At 40.9% G+C, this 21,441-nt stretch overlaps 1 protein-coding gene across 6 annotated transcripts in view; it reads left to right on the top strand.

The window, feature by feature from the left end:
- Nucleotides 1-21,441, top strand: part of ccdc33 (coiled-coil domain containing 33) — a 328,157-nt gene that overhangs the window by 296,798 nt on the left and 9,918 nt on the right. For 3 of the 6 annotated variants that reach the window (XM_059946618.1, XM_059946617.1, XM_059946619.1), the window contains exons 16-22: nucleotides 1,844-2,039; nucleotides 4,621-4,709; nucleotides 10,589-10,720; nucleotides 12,526-12,610; nucleotides 14,568-14,704; nucleotides 17,067-17,150; nucleotides 21,311-21,427. In XM_059946618.1, the coding sequence (XP_059802601.1) occupies nucleotides 1,844-2,039; nucleotides 4,621-4,709; nucleotides 10,589-10,720; nucleotides 12,526-12,610; nucleotides 14,568-14,704; nucleotides 17,067-17,150; nucleotides 21,311-21,427 (840 nt within the window). Of the gene's footprint in view, nucleotides 1-1,843; nucleotides 2,040-3,007; nucleotides 4,591-4,620; nucleotides 4,710-10,588; nucleotides 10,721-12,525; nucleotides 12,611-14,567; nucleotides 14,705-17,066; nucleotides 17,151-21,310; nucleotides 21,428-21,441 lie in introns of those variants that run through there. The other 3 variants (XM_059946620.1, XM_059946622.1, XM_059946623.1) reach the window with 3 other exon arrangements.

Below are 21,441 nucleotides of genomic sequence, written 5' to 3'. Positions count from 1 at the left end.
TAACCTATCTATAATTGAGCACCCTCCATTATGAAAGGGACAGATAAGATAGAGGCACCCTCCATTTATGGGAAAACAGGGGGAAGACTAAAAATGCACGTCGATATTTAGTTAAGATTTGAAAATGAATTGTGATAGAATTCTTCATAGTAAATAGGAGTGACATTGGGCAAGATTCAGAGAGCAGTAGAAATTTCAAACATTCTTTATCACTCTGCCATTGGGTTCAGCTACAATTCTTCACTGGAGTTCAGCAAGGTCTTGTCATCTGAGAGTATTTAGGATTGAAAGGTATGAATCAGGGCTTCCTTGAATGGCAAAAGGGGACCAAGACACTGAATGACCTCCTTCTGTCCCTGTCTTTGTACATAAATCTTCAGCTGCAGAATGAGAACATTCAGCCCGTCATATATTGTGCTAACATTGTGAAAGAGCTGTTGATAGCCCCAACCGAAATGTTGACTGTCCATTTCCCTCCACGGATGCAGCTTGACCTGCTGAGTTCCTCCAGCATCCTGTTTGCTGCTTTGAAAGTGCTATTCCATTAGTCTTTCATAAAGAGATACAGGCCATTCGGCCCATCAATTTGGCACTGACCATTGTCCATTTACCTTAACCCTACAATAACCCATTTTTATATTCTTCCACATACTCATTAATTCTCCCCAGGCCCTACCACTCACCTATATACAAGGACATATTTACAGTGGCCAACTAGCAAGACAGTCAGGACATCTCTGGGTTGTGAGACAAAACCGGAGCACTCAGAGTCACATGCTGTCACATGGAGAGTTTGCAAACTTCATAGAATCGGCACTGGATGTCAGGATTGAACCTGAGTCTGAGGCGCTGCAAGGCAGTGGCTCGATCAGCTGCATAATTTTGCTATCATGCTGTGGTTCCCCATTTATGGCACACTACAGCCCAGAAGCAGGTTCTTTGGCCCAGCTAGTCCGTGCTGACCTGATCTTCTGTCTAGCCCCATAACCTGCTCCAGGACCATATACAAACCCTCTCAGATATGTACTTCTCTTAAATATTACAAGTAATCCACACGTATCACTTCCGCTGCCAGCTCATTCCACACTCACACCACCCTCTGAGTGAAGAATTTCTCCCTCAGATTTTCCTTAATTATTTTACCTTTCACCCTAAACCTATGAACTCTAGTTATTGTCTCACCCAGCCTGAGAAGAAAAAGCCTCCAAGAGTTCACCTAACATAATTTTATATACCTCAATAAGACCTCACCTCATCTTCCTGCGCTCGGGGGAATAAAGTCCTATCCTTTTCAACGTCTCACTATACCTCTGACCCTCAAGTCCCAACAACAATTGGAATTTTTTTCTGCACTCTTTCAAACTTATTGATATCTTTCCTATAAGCAGATGACCAGGTTTCCCGTGGGTAGGTAGTGAGGGATGACAAACCTCCCCACCACTAGGAAGATCTTCAAAAGCTGATGCCTTAAAAAGGGAAAGTTCATCATCGATGACCCTCACCATTCAGGACATGTTCTCTTCTCATTATTATCATCATGGGAAAAATGCAGGAGCCTAAAGACATTTTAGGAACGGTTTCTTCTTCTCTGCTGTCAGATTTCTGAATGGTTTGTGAACCTATGAATGTCATATTGGTATTCCCTTTGTTTTGCACTATTTTTGTAATGTACAGTGATAAAACTTGGTAAGGGGCAACGGGAAAATGGTAAATTTCTTTAGCTTCCTGAAAGCAGTTGAGGCTAAAGAAATTTAGCCTGTCCACAGGATGCAAACATGTGCTGCAGGGCCAGTTTCAGTGCTCTACGATGCTCTTGACTCTCTGACTTGTTGGTGTTGCACAGGAGCTGGAGAACTACCGAGCCGCAATGCAGAAAATGGCCACTGATATCATCAAACTGAGGAAGGACATGGCCTGGCAGGAGGCCGAAAACAGCAAACTGCGCAGCGAACTGAGCCTGCACCAGAACTTGGGGCCAACTCTGCTGGACGACGCTGACATCGATGTGATGACAAAGGCAGAAATAGCAGACAGAATTGGTGTGTTCTTGCTGCCACAGTGAGACTAAAAATCTATCTCAGTTTCTTTTGTAATTTGTTCTCAATTCAGAATCAGGATTATTATCACTTACTTAGATGGGGTGAAATTATTAATATAAAACATAAAATATAAGTATGCAAAAAGAGGTGAAATTTGTTGTTTAGCGGTAAATTAATATAAGGTACAAAAATAAATTAGTCATGCAAAAAAAGAAGGAATAATGAAGTATTTTTGTGGGTTCATGGACCATTCAGAAATCTGATGGCAGAAAGGAAGAAGCAGTTTCTGATTCACTGAGTGAGGGTCTTCTCTCTGATTGTAGTAGTGGGAAGAGAGCATGCCCCAGATGTGAAGATCTTTAATGGTGGGTGTTGTCTTCCTTAGGCACCACTTCTTGGAAATGTCTTCAGTTGTTTAATACTAAGTGCGGTAATCCAAAAGTTTCAATACCTTAGTATCCTGGTTTTAATTAGAGTTAGAAAAGCATGGATTTGGATCTTCTTTCGTACTGTGATCATTCCGTAGTCAGCTGACAGCCCCACTCTTGGCCTCCTATACTATCACAGAGAAAATCAAAGTCAGTTCAAAGAATAGCACCTCATCTTCTAACCTGACATATTGTACCCTTCTTGAACCCATTGTAACTTCAACAATTTCAGCAGGGAAGCAACTACCAAATTTCAGATTATTTTCACAGTTACACTATTGTGAATAATGAACAACTGTGTATTTTTGGTCACCCTGTTGCAGGAAAGATGACATTAAATTGGAAAAAGAGTATTTATGAAGTTTCTGCCAGAACAATGAGGGACTGAGTTACACAGGGAGATTTGGGGTAGGCTATGGCTTTATTCCTTGGAGTGTAAGAGAATGAGGGGTATAAAATCATGAAAGGTTCAGAGTATAATTTTTATATCAATGTACATATATGTCACCATATACAATCCTGAGATTCATTTTCTTGCAGGCACACACAGTAAATCCAAGAAACACAATAGAATCCTTGAAAGAACACTCCCGACAGGATGGATGATCAACCAGTGTGCAAAGACAACAGATTGTGCAGATGCAAAAGAAAAAAATAAGCAATAAGTATTGAGAACATGGGAACATGAGCGATGTGGTAATACACATAGTCATATTCCCAGGGAAGGGGAGCACAGAACTGGGGGGAGTGCATAAATTTAAGGTGGGACCTGAGGGGCAAATTCACATGATGTGTATGTGCAACAAGCTGCCAGATAAAATTATTGAGGCAGGTAGAGACAGTTGGAAAGGTTTGGAGACATATAGGTCAAATGTAGGCAAATGGAACTAGCTTGGTGAGCTCCGTGGTCTGTATGGAGAATTTGGGCCGTAATGCCTGTTTCCATGCTGTATCATTCCGTACCTCTATTTTCCTTTGGAAATTTCAAATATTTGCTTGTTCATTTTTCCGAATGAATGCATTTCCTTTCCTGACCCATTGCAATATTATCCTCCCCCCTTTGTTCTCTTTCCCCCTATTTTTCTCCTTCATTCCACATGCACACCACACTCCCCTATCCTCTCTCAGCGCTTTAAAACTTCTCAAACTGTTCCCAGTTAGAGTCATAGTGGCCAACTATTAATCTGCCTGGTTTTATGGATCTACACCTGGACCATAGCACTCCATAGCCTTTCCATCCATGTACTTACGCAAACTTCCCTTAACTGCTATAATTAAACCCGCATCTACCACTTCTGCTGGCAATTCATTCTGACTGAAGATATTCCCCCTGAAGTTCCACTTAAATATTTTACCTTTCACCCTTAACTTATGACCTCTAATTCTAGTCTTACCCAACCTCCATGAAAAAAAGTTCTGATGGAGTGTCTTTGATCTGAATTTTAACCATATCTCTCTTCATACAGATACTGCTTGACCTGCTGAATGTTTCTGGAATTCCCTATTTTTAATTTACTAATGATGTCTGTTAGCTGAGAACAGGGTGTAATAAAGTGACCACTGAAGTGGAACCTGATGTGTTCTTCTGCTGCTGAAGCTCATCCACTTCATGGTTCAATGCATTGTGCTTTCAGAGAGGTTCTTTTGTACTCCATTGTTGTAATGTATTGATATTTGAATTACTGCCACCTTCCTGTCAGCTTGAAAGAGTCCGGTTGTTCTCCTCTGACCTCTCTAATTAACAAAGCATTTTCACCCACAGAACTGCTACTCACTGGATGTTTGTTTTTTGTTTTACACACCATTCTCTGTAAACTCCAGAGACTGTTGTGTGTGAAAGTTCCAGAAGATCAGCCATTTCTGTGATACTCGAACTACCCCATCTGGCACCAGCAATCATTCCATTGCCAAAATCACTTAGATTTCACTTCTTCTCCATTCTGATGTTTGGTCTGAGAAAAGCTGAACCTCTTGACCATGTCTGCATGCATTGAGTTGCTGCCACACGATTGGCTGGCTAGATATTTGTATCAATGAGCAAGTGTACAGATTTAACTAATAAAGTGTCTACTGAGTGTAATGCTTAATGACACCCAAATAGAGAAGCGACTGCCATTTGAACTTATTTCATGTCTCTTGCTTTCATGTTCCAGTCTTGTTGAAACAGAAACTGGCCAGTGAGACTGCAGAGCATCTAAAAAGCAAAGATAAGGTGCAGCAACTGCAGAATGAGTTAATCCGGGTGAGTTGAAAAGCTGGAGAGATATGTGGATGAATTTTTAATTTACCTGAATATGAAAGCAAAGCAGGCAAATTGGCAAGGTCTCTGCAACAAAGCCTTCTGCATACCATTAAGTAATTAAGATTTTTTTCTATTAGTTTGATGTGTATTTGCATTCATGTGTCTGGTGTTTTTCTGATTTGTGTCACATTTCAAGATTCAAGATTCAAGATTCAAAAACTTTATTGTCATTCTAACCGTACATCAGCTCTGCAGGGCAGAATTAGACCACGTTTCCCAGGAGCAGTGCAATCATAACATAACAAACACAACACTAAATAATAAACATAACAATAAATAGTAAACCACAACAGTCACATGTCAGTTAAAAACAAGTTAAAAGTGTCCAAAGCAGAGTCAGGTAGAGCAGCTATTTAGCAGTCTGACTGCCTGTGAGAGGAAACTGTTTAGTAGCCTTGTGGTTTTAGTTTTGATGCTCCTGTAACGTTTGCCTGATGGCAGAAGAACAAACAGTTCATGGAGAGGGTGTGAGGGGTCTTTAATGATGTACCGTGTCTTCCGGAGGCATCGACTCTGAAAGAGGTCTTGGACAGAAGGTAGGGAGACCCCAATAACCTTCTCTGCTCCCCTAACCACCCTCTGCAAGGCTTTTTTGTCGGCAGCACTGCAGTTGGAGTACCAAGTTGTGATGCAGAAGGTCAGCACACTCTCAACCACGCCTCTGTAGAATGTAGTTAAGATGTTAGTGGGGAGTGATGCTTGTTTAAGCTTCCTCAAAAAGTGCAATCTCTGCTGGGCTCGTTTCACAATCCCAGTGGTGTTCCTGGACCAGGTGAGATTGTCCGAGATCTGCACCCCAAGGAACTTGATGTTTCCCACTCTCTCCACTGTGGAGCCGCTGATGCTGAGGGGTGTGTGCTCAGGCTGAGACCATCTGAAATTGACGATCATCTCCTTGGTTTTGGTGACATTAAGCATCAAGTTGTTGTCACTGCACCAGCTCTCTGGGTGTTTAACTTCCTCCCTGTACATTGTTTCATCATTTTTGCTGATGAGCCCCACCACTGTGGTATCATCAGCAAATTTAATGATCAGGTTCTCCTTGAATCTGGCTGTACAGTCACGTGTTAGCAGTGTAAACGGCAATGGGCTAAGCACACAGCCTTGTAGGGATCCAGTGCTCAGTGAGATGGAGTCAGAGATGTTCCCGCCAACACAGACTGACTGTGGTCTCTCTGTCAAGAAATCCAGAATCCAACGACACATGGCAGTGTTAAGGCCAAGCTGCGACAGTTTCTCCACTAGACTGTGCAGGATGATGGTATTGAACAGTGAACTGAAATCAATGAACAGGTTTCTGGCATAAGTGTCTTTGTTGTCCAAATGAGAGAGAACTGTGTGTAGTTTTGGTGAATTTGTAGTGGCGATTTTGATTTTGAAAGACAGGAGACGTTTAGCACGGGTGACGTAGTGGCGCAGTAGGGTGCTGCAGCAGTTAGTACTGCTTCCTCACCTCTCTGGGGACCTGAGCTCGACTCTGACCTTTGGTGCTGTCAGCATGGAGTTTTCATCTTCTCCCCAGAACAGTTGCTACCCACGTCCCAAAAGAAAAGTGGAAAGCTATGTGAGAGGTGTGGATTATGTTGCAGAATTGTTATTTATCTTCTATTTTCCTCGTAGTTTAAGTTTCTTATGCTTGTTCAGTAAATTTTCCAGGAATTATAGTACAATTTCTTCTGTATTTTTCTTGAAGCTTCCTTGTTTTCTGTAACAGCCATCATGGCACTTGAAACTGGCTATTTTATAGGTTAATGGTAATCACTGGAATTTAGTTCATCTCTAGTCTGAGTTCGAAATGACCATGACTTCTTTTTCTTTTCTTTGTTCTCTTGGCTTTTTGTTCATCCCTCGTTCTTGTAAACCAGATGTAAACAACAAGTTTTATGTTTCATTCTTGTCTTCTGGATTGCGAAAACACTAGGATCCAACAAAAGATTGATCTTGGAGTAGTTGAAAAGGTTGGGACAGTATTGTGGGCAGAATGGCCTGCACTGTTGTGCTGTTATATGTTCTAGAGGTACTGTAAACTCGTGAAGGTAAAATATTGGTATTTTGGTATTATATTGGTATATTGGTAAAATATTGGTATTATTGTCACACGTACTGAGATACAGTGAAAAGCTTGCCTTGTACACTGTTCATACAGATCAATTCATTACACAGTGCATTGAGATCGAGCAAGGTAAAACAGTAACAATGCAGAATAAAGTGTAACAGCTACTGAGAAAGTGTAGTGCAGGTAAACCATAAGGTGCAAAATCATAACAAGGTGGATTGTGAGGTCAAGAATCCAAATAATAATAATAATAATAGGAAACTATTTAATAGTCTTAATACATCAATGTAGAAGCTGTCCTTGAGTCTAGTGGTCCATGCTTTCAGGCTTTTGTGTCTTCTGCTCAGTGGAAGAGGGTGGTGGGGCTTTGATAATGCTGGGTGCTTTTTTAACACCTGTGTAGCACCTGTCTTATCACATGTGACTAGTCACCACACTCTTTGAGAAAATCAAATTACATTGTACTACGCTAGATGATTATAGGCCATCAGAAAATTGTGGTATTGGAAGGAGGCGGTGAATAGAAACCACACACTTCTGGAGATGAGGTTTGTTTATACAAAAAAAAGGAATATGTACAAAATATTTACATGAGCAAGAACAATTCAAAATTCCAACATTCTGTTTAGGTTCCAAATCTTAGATATCAAACCAAAACAAATTCCTTTTTAATTAAGATCAGTGAGATTATTTTAATCTTTCTAACTAATTAGATCTAGTGTTATCCCCTATTTAAAAGTTTATAGACTAAACTTTCCTTTTTATTTATCCCTAGTTAGTTAGAGAAACAAATATAATTCCTATTCTTAAGTATTATAGTTAACTTCAGTTTCAGTTCCAGGCAGTACATCTACAAGTTTAAATTCAAACACAGTAAACACAGTTTAACTCCATTCATGACAATTCCCCAACATCACAACTTTTAAACAATGTAAATTTCATTAAGCAACTTATCAAAATATTTGCTAAAATAATTAGTTCTTGCAGAAAATCAAATTTGGATTCTTCGAATGAAAATAAACATATACATCCAACCATATTAAAACCTTTGCAACATTACACATCTTGTTCCCACGCTGGTTCTTCATCTTGGGTAGCTCACCATCTTGTTTCTTGTTTCATTGGATGAAATAGTTGATCGTCCACAGAAAGTCAATTCACAAACTTGTATGAAAACTTGACCAAATCCCTTGGTATGATTTTACAGAACTAATTTCCGACTATATGGTAGGGACTACACTGGTCTCTGCCAAAATTGTCAGGTTATAGCTTCAATATATCTTTTATCGCTATTGTCTCTCCTTCAGGGGTTTCACCATGAATTTTTCAAGTTAGTAGGGTAGAGATATTCACTACTAATTCCACTCATAACAGTTCATGTCTTCAGCTTCTAATTTTTGCTGCATTTTTCACCTTGTTCATCCTGTGTCAGCCACACCTCTTCTCGCTAAGTGCTTTTTGTTTCAAATTCTCTTTTTTGTTTAAATCACTAAATCGCGTTTATTATCCATCTGTAGGTAGAAATTACTAATATTACACCTTTGGGTTTAATTAATCTGGGTTACACTGTACTGAGGCAGCAAGAGGTATAGACAGTGTCCGTGGAAGGGAGGCTAGTTCCTGCGATGTGTCCACATGCAGAGCAGTTGCCGTACTAAACTGTTATGCATCTGGATGGGATGCTACCTATGGTACATCAATATGCATAAGTACGGGTTAATGTGTCATATTTCCTTAACCTCCTGAGGAACTAGAGGTATCGATGAGCTTTCTTGGTTCAATATGTAGTTGGACCAAGACAGGCTATTGCTGAGGTTCACTCCTAGGAACTGAAGGCTCTCGACCTTGGCACCTCAACAGCTCAAAGCAGAATTCATGGGCAAGTAAGAGAGAATGAGTGGTGGGGGCACAGGGGAATGAGGAGGGAAGGGATGAGACTGAAGGGATTGCTATGGTGCGAATCCTGTGCCAAGAGTAAGCTAAAAGAAGGGAAGTACTTGGTGTGAATAGTACTTATGTGATGCACTGTCAACTTTGGATTTGTTGTCCAATTTCCCTGAGAAGGTTTTAATATTTATAGGTAGCTATAGGATTTGAGCTTCATTAGCAATGGTGACCTGCGGGGAATGGGGTTGGTGGGGATATTAACTGGCCTTTGAAAAGCTCTTGTTGAGTTTGTTTCTGGAACTTCTGACTCCCATGGTGTTGGGACCTCATGGATTTAGACCAGCGATGACAAAGGTATTTCTAACTTAGAAGGGTGTTGGGGACGATGCAAGTGATGATTTACCTGATGAAGTAGATTTGGACAGATATGATTTGTATGTGTGGAAAGACATGCCATTATATTGCAAAGCTATTTATCGATAGTGCTTATCCATGCTGTGATAGTGTCAGGAAATGTAGAGCAGGCTTGACACAAAAGGAGAGCAGTGGAGGTAATTTAGCGGTGAGTGATAACTTTGATAATAAACTGCAATATAATAAGTCACGGGGTGCCACAAAACAAGAAAGAACAGATACGAAACACGAATGGCAGCAAGGTAACTGAAGGCTAGGAGCAACTGGATGAGGCTGGCTGGTTCGAGAAGTGAAGAAGGACTGTGGATCAGAACTGGGTTTAAATAGGCTGCAGGCGATGAGTTAGAAACGAGTGACAGGTGACTTCTATTAGCTGGGTGGAGAGTAGAAGAGAGTGCGTATGCCAGCCTGACAGATAGGTTGTATGGTTTATATGTATGGAAACCAAATATTAGGGTAAATTTAATGCAAACATGTTCAGCATTTTCCAATTGCTTTGGGAACAGGCTTCTTACCCATTTCAGAGTAACACACACAAGATACTGGAGGAACCCAGCAGGTCAGGCAGCATCTATGGAGAGGAATGATTGGTCAATGTTTTGGGCTGAGATCCTTCATCTTTTGATGAGGAAGGCTTGATCTAGATGGAAATAAACGGTATAGAATGGTGGAAGAAGGGGTGGTAGGTAACTGGTGGAGCCACTCTCTTCCCTCTACTTATTTATATTGACTGGCTGCCCTCTATCTTTCAGTCCAGATGAAGGGTCTCAGCCTTTGTGTATATTTTCAGAATCCAGCATCTTGGGATGAGAATCAGAATCAGGTTTATTATCACCAACATGTGTGATAACATTTGTTGTTTTGTGGCGCCAGTACAGTGCAATACATAAAATAAATAGTAAATTTCAATCAGAAATATATACAAATAAGTAAATAAGTAGTGCAAAAAAACCCCAGCAAACATAGTGATGTGGTGTTCATGGGTTCATCTCTCATGGAATAAGGAGAACAGAACCTGGCCTGGGTGTGGTGGATCTACTTGATATATGCTGCCTATTTGACGCATTGCTTTTTGAAGAGGTCTTCAGTGGTGAGGAGATTATCACCTGCGATGGAATTGGCTGAGTTAGCAACCCTCTGCAGCTTCTCCTGTTCATGTGCAGTGGCTCCTGCATACGAAACAGTGATGCAACCAGTCAGAATGCTCTCCACAGATCATCTGTAGAAATTTACTGGAGTCTTTGGTAACTTACCAAATCTTCCCAGACTCCTAATGAAATATAGCTACTTATGTGCCTTCTTTGTAATCATGTCAATATGTTGGGCCCAGGATCTTTGGACACTCGTGTCTGCAAGATATCCATGATTTAATCAGAAGGGAATGAAGTAAACCACAATACAGCAGGAAGAGTGTGGGTAATCTGAGTCTCTAAGCTTTTAGTGTCGATGTTGATGATTACAGAAAAACGACCGGGAGACTGAACTCTTACGCCTGCAGAAAGCCCATCAGCAACAGCATGCAGCACTACAGAAGTACCAGGAAAAAATACGCAAGTCAAAGATTCTGGAAAACACCATACGGCAGCAAGAAACGGTAACACTGGCTGTTCAAACTGATTTAGTGTTTGAACTGTCACCTAGGGTTTAGAATAATACTTCTGCTTTCCTTTTTAGTCTTGTTTTTACCCACCGACCTCCAGCTGTGGCCCTCTGTTTTGTACTTAAGTGCTTTATATTGTAACCTACCCTGTATTTTCTGTGAGTCAACATATGATTTTGACTGCACTTAAACATTTAGGATATTCAAGTTTATTTTTCTTACCACAAAAGAAGAGCAGAAAATCTCCTTGTGTTCACTTTTTTCTCACTTTTGCGGGGTGCATCTGCATACTTTATCATAGTATCAAAAGTTGCATGATTTTATAACACTTCTGTAAAGTTACCCCTCAGCCTTATTTGCTCCAGAGAAAAAATGCTGTCATGTACCTTTTGCTAGGTCTTATAACAAAACAAAATAGACTCAGAGTGGATCTAATAAAAGTACATTAATTACTTGCAAGAAGAAGTTCACCTTCACTCCTCACAACAAATGGCAGGCTTGCGAAGTTACGGCTTACGAAGTTCGTTTTTAGACAACTCTTTGGCTGTTATCTGTTCTGGCTGTCTCAGCCCCCCTCCCCCATTCAGCAGCTGCAGTCTTATTTCACTTCTGTTCAAGGCCATACAATACACCAATCTTCCCCTTAGTTACTTTCCTTTTGGTGACATAATGATCAGAACATTACGTGCACATATACACTTTGCCTATAGCAAAACATTCTGGGATTAGACAGGTTCCATTTTGTCACATTACAAGAATAAATACATGAAGATCCCAATGTTTCAAATTTATTTCCACAAAGCCCTAGCTTATCCATCCTCTTCTTTCAACTCAAGTTTTTCAGTTATAAGGAGAGCTGGATAGGCTGAGGCCTTTTTTGTGCCCTGGAGCAATGGAGGCTGAGGCAGTGATCTTGTAGAGATAAATAAAATCATAAGGTGGATGCTCACAGTCATTTTCCCAGAGTAGGGTAGTAGGGTAGGGTAAAACTATAGAGTATAGGTTTAAGTTGGAGAGGAATGCTTTAAATAGGATCTCAGGGCCACTTTATTTCAACATGGAGAATGCTGAGTATGTGGAATGAGCTGTCAGAGGAAGTTGTAGAGGTGGTGCAGTTAAAAGACATTCAGACATGTACATGATCACTGGAGACTCAGCAGATGCTGAAAATCAACACAACACACAAAATGCTGGAGGAACTCAGCAGGTTAGGGTGCATCTTTGGAGGGGAATAAGCAGTCAATGTTTTGGGCTAGAACCTTTACAAAGACTGGAAAGGAAGGGGCTGAAGCCAGAAGAAGAAGACGAGGAGAGGGAAAGGAGGTCAAGGTGGCAGATGGTAGTTGAGATCATTTGCTAGGGAAGCTGGGTGGGTAGGGGAGGGTGTGATGAACTAAAAAGCTGGGAGGTGTAATGTGCAAGAGGTGAAAAGCCAAACAAGAAGGAATCTGATAGGAGAGGGCAGTGAACAATGGGAGAAAGGGAAGGAGGAGAGCACCAGAGGGAGCTGATGGCAGGTAAGGAGAAGAGAAGGGGTAAGAAGGGAGCCAAAATGGGGAATGAAAAAGAGAGAAGGTGGAGGGAGGGAAAATTGATGTTCATAATGTTCATGGACAGTTACGTGAATAGGAAAGGTATTGGTCAAAAGTAGGCAAATGGGACTCGCTTGGGTTGGCAACTTGCTTACCCTAGATGAGTTGAGCCTGCTGAGGACACTGTGTTAGATTTTGCAGAATAACACCCTACTTCATCCGTGTGAACAGCTTCTAATGGATCTCTGTGTTGCTTTCATATTGCAGATTATTGAGAAAATGGAGAATATTTTAGATAAGAAATTGAAAGAGAGACCGAGGGAAAGGCGTAGTGTTTCCATAAAACACACAGGTAAGTTAATTGGGACATGATAAAGGAGTGAGAGTATGCCATTTGGCCCCTCAAATGTGCTCTGTCCATCACAGTCACAGCAGGCTTGCAGCTTCAAATTATCCTGCACATCTTTGGGATGCTGGAGGAAACGGGAGCACCCAGGGAAAACCAGCACAGTCACAGGGAAAACATGCATAGACAGACACCCAAGGTCAGGATCGAAGCCAGGTCGCTCCAGCTGCAAGGCAGTGGCTCTGTGCAAAGCCCAAGTGTTGGACGCATCGGCCTGACCGCTGGTTTCATTCTTCACTTATGTGAGGAGCAAAGATCCAGTTTGCCACATAGACTCTGTGACCACTTCATTAAGTAATGACCTGTACACCTGGTCATTACTGCAAGTTTATAAACAGCCAGTCACGTGGCGGCAACTCAATGCGTAAAAGCTTGCAGACGTGGTCAAGAGGTTCCATTGTTGTTGATACCAAAGTTCAGAGTAAAATTAATTATCAAAGTACGTATCTGTCACCATATACAACCCCGAGATTCATTTTCTTAAACAAAATCACAATAAATACAAAAAACACAATTGAATCAATATAAGACCACATCCAACAGGATGGACAAACAACCAATGTGCAAATTGTGCAAATACAAGAAGAAAGCTAAAAAATAAATGATCAGGTTGATAAATAAATATTGAAAACATGAGATGAAATGTCCTTGAAAATGAGCCCATAGGTTGTAAGGACAGTTCAATGATTGGGTGAGTGAGGTTGTCCCCTCTGATTCAAGAGCCTGATGATTGATGGGTAATAGCTGTTCCCAAACCTGTGGTGTGAGTCCTGAGACCCCTGTACCTTCTTTCCAATGGCATCAGCAATAAGAGAACATGGCCTGGTTAGTGGGGGCCCTTGATGATGGATGCTGCTTTCCTGTGACCGCAGTCTTAATATTTGTTCTCAATGGTGGGAGGGGTTTACCTGTGATAGGCTGGGCTGTATTCATTATTTTTTGTTGGCTTTTCAGTACAAGGGTATTGGTGGTTTCTTACCAGGCCATGATGCAACCAGTCAGTATACTCTCCACCACACATCAAGTTTGTCAGAGATTTAGATAACATGTCGAATCTTCGTAAACTTCTAAGAAAGTAGAGGCGTTGATGTGGAGAGTACATTGACTGGTTGCATCATAGCCTGGTAAGAAACCACCAATACCCTTGTACTGAAAAGCCAACAAAAAAGTAGTGAATACGAGCTTTCTTCATAATGGCACTTACATGCTGGAACCAGGACAGATTCTCTGAGATGATAATACTGAGGAATTTAAAGTTGCTGACCTTCTTCATCTCTAATCCCCTGATGAGGACTGGCTCATGGACCTCCGGTCTCCTTCTCCTGAAATAAATAACTATCTCCTTGGTTTTGCTGACATTGAGTAAAAAGTTGTTGAGGCACCTGTCAGCCAGATTTTCAACCTCCCTCCTATATGCTGATTCAACACAACCTTTAGTTCAGCCAACAAAGGTGGTGCTATAAACAATTACAAAGAATAAAGATTTATGTAAAGTTAGAGTTTAAAATATGGATATGAAATAAAATGTGCAGCATTTATATAAATATATATTCACAATGCAAATAGCATTATAAAAAGTGCAGTGGCATGACAGGGTAATAGATAGAGGGGAGTCTGGGGATGGTTGATCAGATTAACTGCCTGGAAGAAGAAACTTTTAAGACGGCATGAAATTTTTGTTTTAATTGTCCTATAGTGCTAGTAAATTTTAATAAAACTTAACACTTAATTTTAATGAAATTTACAGCCACTTCTGGGTTTGTTAATAGTTTGAAAATGTAGAACAATAAATGTCGATTTAAATGTCTGTGATGTTAACTATTTTATATAAGTGGGCAGTAGAGCTGGTTGTGGGATTGAATGGCCATATGGGAGAATCCTTGATCAGTCTGCCTCTGATTAGGAGCTGCTGAAGACACTGTGAAGAAAGAGGTGGAGGTGGTGTTGCTAGCGGAGAACGCACGGCTGCGGGAAGAACTGGAACGGCTACGAACGCAGCCTGGACCTATTATCATCCAGCAGCCAGTTCAGTCTATCAAGGTAAAGTTGATCTAAGGAAAGGGCCAAGATAATAAAATACAAAGTGAACAGGAAGCACCTTGCCCCATAGGGTCAACACTGGGGGGTTGTGGTACCATGAACCACGTTATCACATCAAATCATATCAGTGGGGATTGGGCTCCGCTTCCCATGAGTGTCACTACACTTCCAACACCAAGATGAGGCAGCATAGTAGCATAGCAGTTAGTCTAACACTTCGCATCACGAGCAATCATATTTCAATTCTCATCACGGTCTGTAAGAAGTTTGTACGTTGTCCCCTTGACCACGTGGGTTTCCTCAGGGTGCTTTGGTTTCCTCCTACATCCCAAAGGCATACAGATTAGTAGGTTTGTTATTCACTCATTGGGCTGGAAGGGTCTGCAACTGCTGTATCTCTGAATGATCAAAAATAGCATGGCTCACTAACTCTAATTGTACGGTGGATTGTGGTTGGAAGCTGAGGTACCCAGAAAAACCCTTTGCAGTCACGGGGAGAATATATAAGCTCCTCACAGATAATGGCAAGAAATGGTGTAAAGCGAAGTGATAATCACTATGCAACATTATCACAATTGGATGAAAAGAGGAAGATAACTATCATCCAGAGAGGTTTGATGCTCACTCGCTGAATGATGGAGGCATAAACGCTTGCCATTTACAACTTAAGTATGACTTAAACGTGTTCTTGAGGAGTTGTGATATGCAGAATTAAGGCCTCAGTACTTGGTTAGTACAGACAAGATGGGTAGAAGGTCTCCCATGACATGGATTTCCTGTGGCTTCATTGACTACTGAATGACTAACAAGGTTTTGGAACATTTTACTCAATTGTGATTAGAAGAAGATTAGCTTTATTTGTCATGTACATCATATCTTTGAAAAACATATAGCGAAATGTGTCAGTGACCAATACAGTCCTCGGGGTAGCCCACAAGTGTTGCTTCTGGCACCAGTGCACGTGTCTACAACTCACTAGCCCTAGCTCTCACCCTAAGAAATCAAAGCATTGGAAGCCCACATGGTCACAGGGAGAACGTACAAACTCTGTACAGACAATGGCAGGAATCAGAGTCTGAATGGTGATTGCTGGCGCTGTAAAATGATTGCACTAACCACTACACTATCATGCCATTAGTGAGGGATTTACGATAAACTACACTTAAATAAGGGCTGATGAACAGACAATGTTCCAAAGAAGGCAAAATGTGCAAATTAAAATTAAATACTGAGAAAATGAGTTGTAAAGAGTCTTTGAAAGTGAGTCTGTTGGCCATAGAATCAATTCTGAGTTTTGAAAGTGAAGGTATCCATACCGGATCAGGAGCTTGATGGTTGAAGGGTAATAAAAGTTCCTGAACTTGGTGAGTTCCTTGATGATGGATGCTATAATCTTGTAGCAGTGCTCCATGTACATGGTGGGGAGGCGTTTGTGATGGACTGGGCTGTATCCATCCCTTTCTGTAGCTTTTCTATTCCCGGACATTGGTGCTTCCATACCAGACTGTGATGTAACCAGTTAGGATACCTTCCACTGTGCTTGCATAGAAGTTTGTCAAAGATTTTGGTGACATGCTGAATCTGCAAACATCCAAGAAAGTAAAGGCACTGTTTTAGGTGACAGTGATCTTATGAGCCTGCTGTTGTTGGCCTTCTTTGTGGTGGAGGTGGATGGAATGGGAAGCACCGTTGGAGCAGCCTAGCCAAATAACAAAGCCGCAATTTCTAGATGGTTTAAAATGCGGGAGCTGTTTATGGTTATCAGACCTGGTATGGTATATTGCAGGAAGTTTATCTGATATTTTATCTCATTTTCAGTATTTCAATACCTAATAACCAAAAGTGTTTAGAAAAATACATTATTTTGGGTGCCCAGTAACTTTTATCCTAGGCAACACACAAAAACTGCTGGAGGAACTCAGGAGGTTAGGCAGCACATATAGAGGGAAATGAAAAGTTGACATTTTGGGCTGAGACCCTTCATCGGAGTCTTGGTGAAGCGCCTTGGCCTAAAACGTCAATTGTTTATACACCTCTATAGAGTTACTCCACAGAATATCTTGTGTTTTTCAAACTTTTTTCTCCTGGGTTTTGCTTGCAGCTTTAACTCAGAAATGAAATCCCCATTCCAGAAACTCCAAGACAACCTTAAACATCCGACTTCCTACAACATGAAGTAACATTTATATCTCAGTACCTGTGACAATAATAATGAACCAGTCAAACCCAATGCCTTATTATAGCAACATTGCTCCTGTCTATTCTCTGTTTTTATCTCAGATTTCCTGCATTTCTAATTTCATCCTTTATGAGTGAACCTTCCATCTACAAATTCAAAGTAACTGCCTGCTCCTCCTTACAGGAATCCTTGGCCAAGTCAGAGAAATTAAATTTGCTGGTGCAGTTGGACAAAGCTCAGGGACGTATCCAAACATTGGAGACTCTGGTATGTACACTTTATTAGTTCACCTGCACACCTGCTCACTAATGCAAATATCTAATCAGCCAATCGTGACATGCATAAAAGCATGCAGAAATGGTCAAGAGGTTAAGTTGTTGTTCTGACCAAACACTAGAATGGGGAAGAAATGTGATCTAAGTGACTTTGACCGTGGAATGATTGTTGGTGTCAGATTGGATGGTTTGAGTATCTCAGAAACTACTGATCTCCTTGGGTTTTCACACACAACATTCTCTAGTGCTTAAAAGAAAAGACATACAGTGAGTGGCAGTACTGTGGGTGAAACACCTCGTTAATGGGAGAGGTCAGAGGAGAATGGGTGGACTGGTTCAAGCTGACGGGAAGACAACAGTAACTCAGATAACTGCGTGTTACAACAGTGCGGTGCAGAAGAGCATTTCTGAATGCACGCCATGTTGAACATTGAAGTGGATGGGCTACAGCAGCAGAAGGCTCGAACATACACTCAGTGACCACCTTATTAGATACATTCTGGTAGATTCAAAATGGTGTTTCCAGGAAGACCATTCCCATGAAACCACTTGTTTTTTTTTTCTCTCTGAACGATCCAGTATCTCAAGATCACCAATACAGACACACACTTTTTAAAGTACATAAATGTAGATTCCCAGATGCAATTAATAAGTATGGAGCCACATCCTTAAATCAGTAATAAAAACAGGAAATATGGAAACACTCAACATGTCAGGCAGCATTTGTGGGTAGAGAAATATGATGAATTTTTCCAGTCTGAGAGCTTTTCACTGAATTGATAAAGGTCTTTGACCCAGAAACATGAATTATTTTTGCATTTATGATCATTCAGATTTCCAGTATCTGTAGTTTCTTTTTCTTGATTTTCTTCCAATCGGTTGTCAAGGCCCTTAGTTATTACTCCTGTAACCAGCACAGGCACAGCTCTCCTCACCATTGAGCAAAGCCTTGCTCTAATGCAGTAACCAGAACTCCAGCGATACTCCAGTCCAACTAGAATTTTATAAAGTTGCAACATAACTTCCTGACTCTAAAACTCAATTCCTCAACCAATATATATAAGCATGCTATATGCCTCAGAAACATAGAAAACCTACAGCACAATACAGGCCCTTCTGCCCACAAAGCTGTGCCGAACATGTCCTTACCTGAGAAATTACCGAGGGTTACCCATAGCCCTCTATTTTTCTGAGCTTCATGTATCTGTCCAGGAGTCTCTTAAAAGACCCTATCATATCTGCGCCAGCAGCCCATTCCATGCACTCACCACTCTCTGTGTAAAAAAACTTAGTCTTCTTTACCACTGTATCAACTTTCATTGAGCTATGGACTTGGACACCAAGATCCCAATGCAAGTCAAAATTTTAAGGGTTTTGCCATTATTAGTGTAATGTCTCTTTCACATTTGATCTCCCAATGTGCTATATTTCATACTTGGCTGGATTAAACTCCAGCTGCTATTTCTACGCTTTATATCCTTCAGTATCCTTTGCCAGGTTGCTATGCTCTTCACAACACTATTAATCTTTGTATCATCTGCAAACTTACTAACCCACCCACCTACATTTTCATCTAGGTCATTTATATACATTACAAACAATAGATGTCCCTGTACAGATGCCTGTGGGACACCACTAATCACAGACCACCTGCTGAAATAAGCTCCTTAACCATTACCTTCTGTCCTCTAAGGGCAAGGCAGTTCTGAATCCAAGTGGCCAACTCACCGTAGATCCAGTGCATCTTAATCTTCTGGATAAACCTCCCATGAAGGACCTTATCAAATGCTTTACTAAAATCCGTGTAGACAACGTCCACAGCTCTACCTTCATCAGTCACCTTCATCACATCCTAGAAAACCTCATCAAATTAGTAGGACATGACTTGCCCACACAGAGCCATTCTGATCGTCACTAAGTAAGCCATAGTTTTCTAAATACTCATAAATCCTATTCCTTTGAATTCTCTCCAGTGATTCCCTATCATTGACATCAGACTCACTGGTAACAATTTCCAGGATTATCCCCATTTCCCTTCTTGAAAAAGGGAATAAGTTTAGCTACTTTCCAGTCCTCTGGGACTCACATGAAGCTAGAGAGGACACAACGATATTGGCTAGGGCTTCAGCCATCTCATGCCTTGCCTTCCTCACTAACCTGGGATATGTCGCATCGGGCCCTGGGGTTTTTATCCAGTTTAAAGTTTTTTAAAAGACTCAACACTATCTCCTTTATTGTAAAGTGCTCTGGCAAATTAGCATGCTCCACAATGATCTCCCAGTTCTCCATGTCTTTCTCTTTGATAAATACTGCCGTGAAGTACTCATTTATGACCTCACCCATATCCTCCATCTCAAAGCACGTGTTTCTTTCTTTATCCTTGATAATCACTGCCTAGTTATCATCTTGCCTTGATATATAGAATGCAATGGGATTCTTTTTAAACCTTTGTGTTACTTCCTGGATTTCATAATTCCCTTCTTGAGTTCTTTTCTGACTTCTTTATAATCCTCAAGAACTCTGTTTGACTTTAGCTTCCTAAACCTGACATACGTTTCCTTTCTCTTCTTGACTCAGTTTATCAGCTCTCTCAATGTCCAAGGTTCCTTGCCATCCTCATCCTTCCTTCTCACTAGAACATGCTGTACTTGTTTTGCAATTTCTCCGCAGTTGGTCTTTAAACTCCATCCTCACGTCAGACAAGGACTTGCCGCAAAACAGCTATTCCCAATTAATTTTCTCCAGTAGCTGCCCAATGTAATTTGTCCTGCTCCAATTTAATTCTCTCCTGCTAGGTCCATACTTACCCATAGCTACAGTAAACTTTAAGTGCCCTAACTGTTCTCCTGTTGACCAGGGTCATTACCCAACAGCACATCCAGTATGGCCCTCCTCTGTTGGACTGTCTACATACTGATTTAAAAAACCCTCCTAGATATCCCTAACAAGTTCTGTGCCATCTAAACCTCTTACCACTAAGGAAGTCCTAATCTATGTTAAGGAAGTTGAAGTCACCCACTATAACAACCCTATTTTTCTTACACCTTTCTTAATTTGCCTGCATATCTGTTCCTCGGTGACCCAGGGGTTATTGAAGGTCTATAATTATAATCTCATAAGAGTGGTAGAAACTCTATTTTTAAGTTCTGTCCATATTGACACATATTGGCCCTCCATTATGTCCTTTCTGAATGCAGCTGTGAAATTGTCCTGATTAATAGCACAACTCCACCCCTCCCCACAACCACCCATACTCCCTTTTACCTATTTCTCTGTCATTTCAAAGACATCAAAATCCTGGAACTTTAAGCATCTACTCCTATCCCTCTCTCAACTAAGTTTCTGCTATGGCCACATTATCATAGTTCCATGTACTGATCTGTGCTCTAAAATCATCACCCTTAATCATAATACTCTCAGCATTAAAAATACATGTTTCATCCCATCCACCCCACCATATCTACCACCTTGTTCCTGCTTGTTCTTACTGATTGTGACATCTACCTTCCTCCAAGTACCTCCACTTTCTTTCCTGACGTGTAGATTCACATCCCCTGCCAAATTAGTTTATTTACAATTGTACTTGAAATATTCACATGATGTGTTGGAGGTACACCAGACTGTTCTAGTCAGAAGCTCTGCTTTAAGAAATTCTGAAACTGTGCTATATGTTTATAGTGCTGTAAGCAAGATTTTAATTGTACCTTTGCATGCATGTACTCATGCATTTGATAGTAAATTTAACTTTGACTTGTCAGGTACTTGTTGAGAATCACCACCAATTTCTGTTCATATTTTAAACTCCAGTGCAAATTGGAACCAACCACAAATCATTTGGCCTATTATTTGGCAAAATGGTCTCATTGTCACTGGGTATATTTAATGCTGATGTTAATAGGTTCTTGAATAGTAAAGACATCAAAGGTTACAGAGAAAGGACAGAAAAGTGGGATTGAAAGGGATGATGAACCAGCCATTATAGAATGGAGGAGAAAGCTCAATGAGCCAAATGGCCTAATTCTGCTGCTATGTCTTATGTGAAAATAAAATCTCAAAGTCAGTCTTGACCTCATTGAAATCTCAAAATATTTGTGATTCAGGTTGGCTTGATGGTTCAAACGAACTAGTGACTGACCTGCAGTTTCTTTGTAGTTGGAGGAGAACTCACGGAAATGGGGACGAGAAAAGCAAAGTATGTTGACAAGGCTGTCTGAGCAAGAACATGGTCTTACCAGAACCTCCACCATGGTGTTCCATGATTTTCCTTTGGTGAGTGGAGCTCT

Source organism: Hypanus sabinus, chromosome 21 (genome assembly GCF_030144855.1).
Source record: "Hypanus sabinus isolate sHypSab1 chromosome 21, sHypSab1.hap1, whole genome shotgun sequence".
Taxonomy (NCBI): domain Eukaryota; kingdom Metazoa; phylum Chordata; class Chondrichthyes; order Myliobatiformes; family Dasyatidae; genus Hypanus; species Hypanus sabinus.
This window is presented reverse-complemented; position numbering and strand designations above follow the sequence as displayed.